At 37.8% G+C, this 3,506-nt stretch overlaps 1 protein-coding gene across 1 annotated transcript; it reads left to right on the forward strand.

Annotated features, from left to right (window-relative positions):
- Positions 1–1,703: 1,703 nt before the first annotated feature.
- On the forward strand, positions 1,704–3,506 carry LOC133199128 (mucin-2-like). Its single transcript, XM_061334999.1, has 4 exons — positions 1,704–1,767; positions 2,072–2,116; positions 2,636–3,282; positions 3,495–3,506. Exons 1-4 carry the CDS (start codon positions 1,704–1,706, stop codon positions 3,504–3,506), a joined length of 768 nt encoding a protein of 255 aa, XP_061190983.1.

Here is a 3,506-nt window from a genome sequence, read left to right on the forward strand (position 1 = left end):
ACTGTAATTATTAGTGTTGATGTTTTATTAGGCTGCACCTTAGTTTCATTCATTAAAATAAAGTGCCCCACCACAGCATTATACGCCCATCAAATATTGTTAAATTATCATAAACAGTTTAGATTGAATTGGTCGAATGACATCTTAGTGAGACAAGGCAGTCTGCAATTTGTTGTAAAGATATAAAAATTCAAATAAAAAATGTACAATAAATAATTAGTTTAAATTATATTATACAATATCATATAAGTTTTAATTATTATAAACAATATCAAATTAGTTTTAATTACATCAAATTTATCTTGAAAGTAAGACTAGCCAACAAGAACAATTCAATACAACACAAGCAATTAATTAAGAGACTGATTCCTTTTGCCCATTTCCCAAGAGATGTAGATAACACCTGCTTGATCAGAGATGCTCTACCAGTTATCATCTCACACTAAACTCATTAATTTATCTCTAATTTGACATGCAATTTTCTGCTATCAAAATTTTCCTTGACCAGTGCCTGATCATTACACCCATGGGAGAGGTGGAATTTTTCTTGTTACAGATTGCTGTAAAGAACATAATGAAAAAAATAAGACTAGTATTTTCTTGATTTAACACTTTTTTAATAAAGATACTGCAATACTCTGACATCTTTTGGGATTGTGTAATTTAAAAGTTAAAAGACATAGTTTTTTTTATTCTAAGTCTAATGGTTTTCTAGTTATGATTTTTCCATATTTAGCCATAGCGTCTTTATTAAAGGTCAGAGCGACCTGGTTTTGATGTGAGACACACCTTCTACCCTAGATGTATCAGCTGACAAAGTTTGATAATTCTAGGCCTAATAGTATTGAAGTTATGAGCCGGACATGAAAAAGCTAACTGACGGACGGACATGAACGCTATAACATAATACGTCCCGTCTTAAGACGGACATATAAAAAATATAATGAGTAATTAAATTTTCACTGGAAATGTTTAAGGAAATTGTGAACACCTCTCACATCTAGAAAACATTAGTGATTTGGTACTTTCTCTGAAAAACCCAGCGGGGGGTATTTGTCCCTATTGGACAGTTCTAGTTCGTAATATATATATCATCATTTTAATCAAAACTATAAGGCTTTTCAATGTACACTGTTTTTTTTTACCCCATGATCCACACCCGGTCATGTGACAATACGTTAGCGCTTAAAAATTTTTCTGCACGTGCAGAGACATCAACGGCGCGGATTTTGCAGCAGAAGTGGGGTAGATGCATCACACTGATGATGAATAGGCCTATGTGTTTGATGCTGATTATTGTTTTTAACTTTGTGTTAAATGAAACGGGTGCCTTTCCTCTGAATTGTGGAATTTGCATTTCAAATGGAGACGGTGCAGCGGACTGCAGTCGAACATCCTTGACATGTATTCGCGTATTTAGTCCTGACAGTGAAACAAGGATTCGAGAAGTATATGTATCGAGGTGTTCTCAGAAAATATTCCCCAGAAAGTGGCAGAAGTTTACAAAGAAACTTGGGCCTGGGAATGCAGTGTCATGCAATGGTAAATTTGTTTATTATTTATCTATTAATTGATACCCACGCGGCGCAAGTAATACATATACACATATAGTATGCAGATAAAATTTCTTATATTAGGTGCATTGTTTAGGAATTAATTTGTTGCTCTCACACGGTTGGGGATACTTACAGCGCTAAATAGCCATGACAAGGTTGAGTTTATTTTTAGCAGAGGAATCCCCAGACCTGTTTTTTTCGGAACACCTCGGTAGTTCAGGTTTCGATCACGTGAACACTTCATGGTTGTGATGGTACAACTCGTGAAACTATCGATGTGTGTGTGTAGTTGCAGGTGTAAGAGACACAACATATCTTTGTATTAGGTCTATTAATGGTAGAATTTGTACAAGCTAACTTCATCGCTTTTGCTCGGACATTGACATCATGCATCACAGTGTAGAGGGCGACACGATATGAACTTTTCATACCCAGAGTTATCGTTCGTACCTCACAGCTGTATAAATGTGGTACGAACGATAACTCTGGGTAGAGATTGATATTGTGTATTTTAGATTTACTTCCGTTTGCTAAGAAACCAGGGTTAGACATTGACAGAGGTAATTATTGTATATTATGTTGAAAAAAAAACACCAATGAATGAATGGTGTAAGAATGTCAAAGGACGTTACACTGTAACAAATCAAGGTCAAGATCAAGTTTCATGGAAAGATTAAGTTTATTGGGGTTTTTTTAAGCCGAGGAATCCCTAGACCTGGTTTCGGTACTTAATAGTCTCAGTCACCTAAACTTTTGGGGATGCTCAGACGACAACTAAATAAACATGAGACATTATGCATACATGTATCTTTAGAAAAAAAAAACGTCAAGCGCCTTGCCTGAGGGACCCAGTTTATCCATGAAAAAAAATTAATTTATGTTTACAATTAGAATTGCAGTGGTATTTATCCATAGAGCAGAAATAATTTTTGACATATGTTAAATGTGTCTATCTGAGAGTGGATGCTGATATTAATAATGGTGTGCGCTGTTAATGACGTGGTTTATGCCCATGTGTGTGTGTGTGTGTGTGTGTGTGAACTCAGCTGTCTATCAATAGCATAACTTTATATTTACAGCTCCAACTTCCATGAGGGTACCGCAGTCTATCGAGGAGTCAGTTACTACAGTCCGACCCTCCACCATTACCGAGGAGTCAGTTACTACAGTCCGACCCACCACCATTGCCGAGGAGTCGGTTACAACAGTCCGACCCACCACCATTACCGAGGAGTCAGTTACTACAGTCCGACCCACCACCATTACCGAGGAGTCAGTTACAACAGTCCGACCCTCCACCATTACCGAGGAGTTAGTTACTACAGTCCGACCCTCCACCATTGCCGAGGAGTCAGTTACTACAGTCCGACCCACCACCATTACCGAGGAGTCAGTTACTACAGTCCGACCCTCCACCATTACCGAGGAGTTAGTTACTACAGTCCGACCCTCCACCATTGCCGAGGAGTCAGTTACTACAGTCCGACCCTCCACCATTGCCGAGGAGTCAGTTACTACAGTCCGACCCTCCACCATTGCCGAGGAGTCAGTTACTACAGTCCGACCCTCCACCACTGCCGAGGAGTCAGTTACTACAGTCCGACCCTCCACCATTGTCGAGGAGTCAGTTACTACAGTCCGACCCTCCACCATTGCCGAGGAGTTAGTTACTACAGTCCGACCCTCCACAGTCCAACCCTACACTGCTGTCAGAGAAGATTCTACCGTATTTGCATTATGGAATGCAAGTGAGTTATTCTTATTATTTCATCACTTTTACATTAAAGATAATTCACTTAATTTTACAGCTGATGTATTATTTTTTTTTATCCAGTAGAATTATTTATTATCATTTAATAAGGGAGTTTTTTTTTTAAATTCTCATATGATTGTGAACTATTTTTTTATTTTTATTTTTTTTTATTTTTGAAAATGTAGGAACTCATCTGA

This window comes from Saccostrea echinata, unplaced genomic scaffold, assembly GCF_033153115.1.
Source record: "Saccostrea echinata isolate AGI-Se365-2 ecotype Australia unplaced genomic scaffold, CSIRO_AGI_Sech_v1 ptg000033l, whole genome shotgun sequence".
Taxonomy (NCBI): Eukaryota; Metazoa; Mollusca; class Bivalvia; order Ostreida; family Ostreidae; genus Saccostrea; species Saccostrea echinata.

Coding starts and splice junctions, on each gene's coding strand:
- LOC133199128 (XM_061334999.1), top strand. CDS start 1,704: ATGACAAGGTTGAGTTTATTTTTAGCAGAGGAATCCCCAGACCTGTTT. Junction 1,768..2,071: donor GTTTTTTTCGGAACACCTCG/GTAGTTCAGGTT, acceptor TGTGTATTTTAG/ATTTACTTCCGTTTGCTAAG. Junction 2,117..2,635: donor AGGGTTAGACATTGACAGAG/GTAATTATTGTA, acceptor TTATATTTACAG/CTCCAACTTCCATGAGGGTA.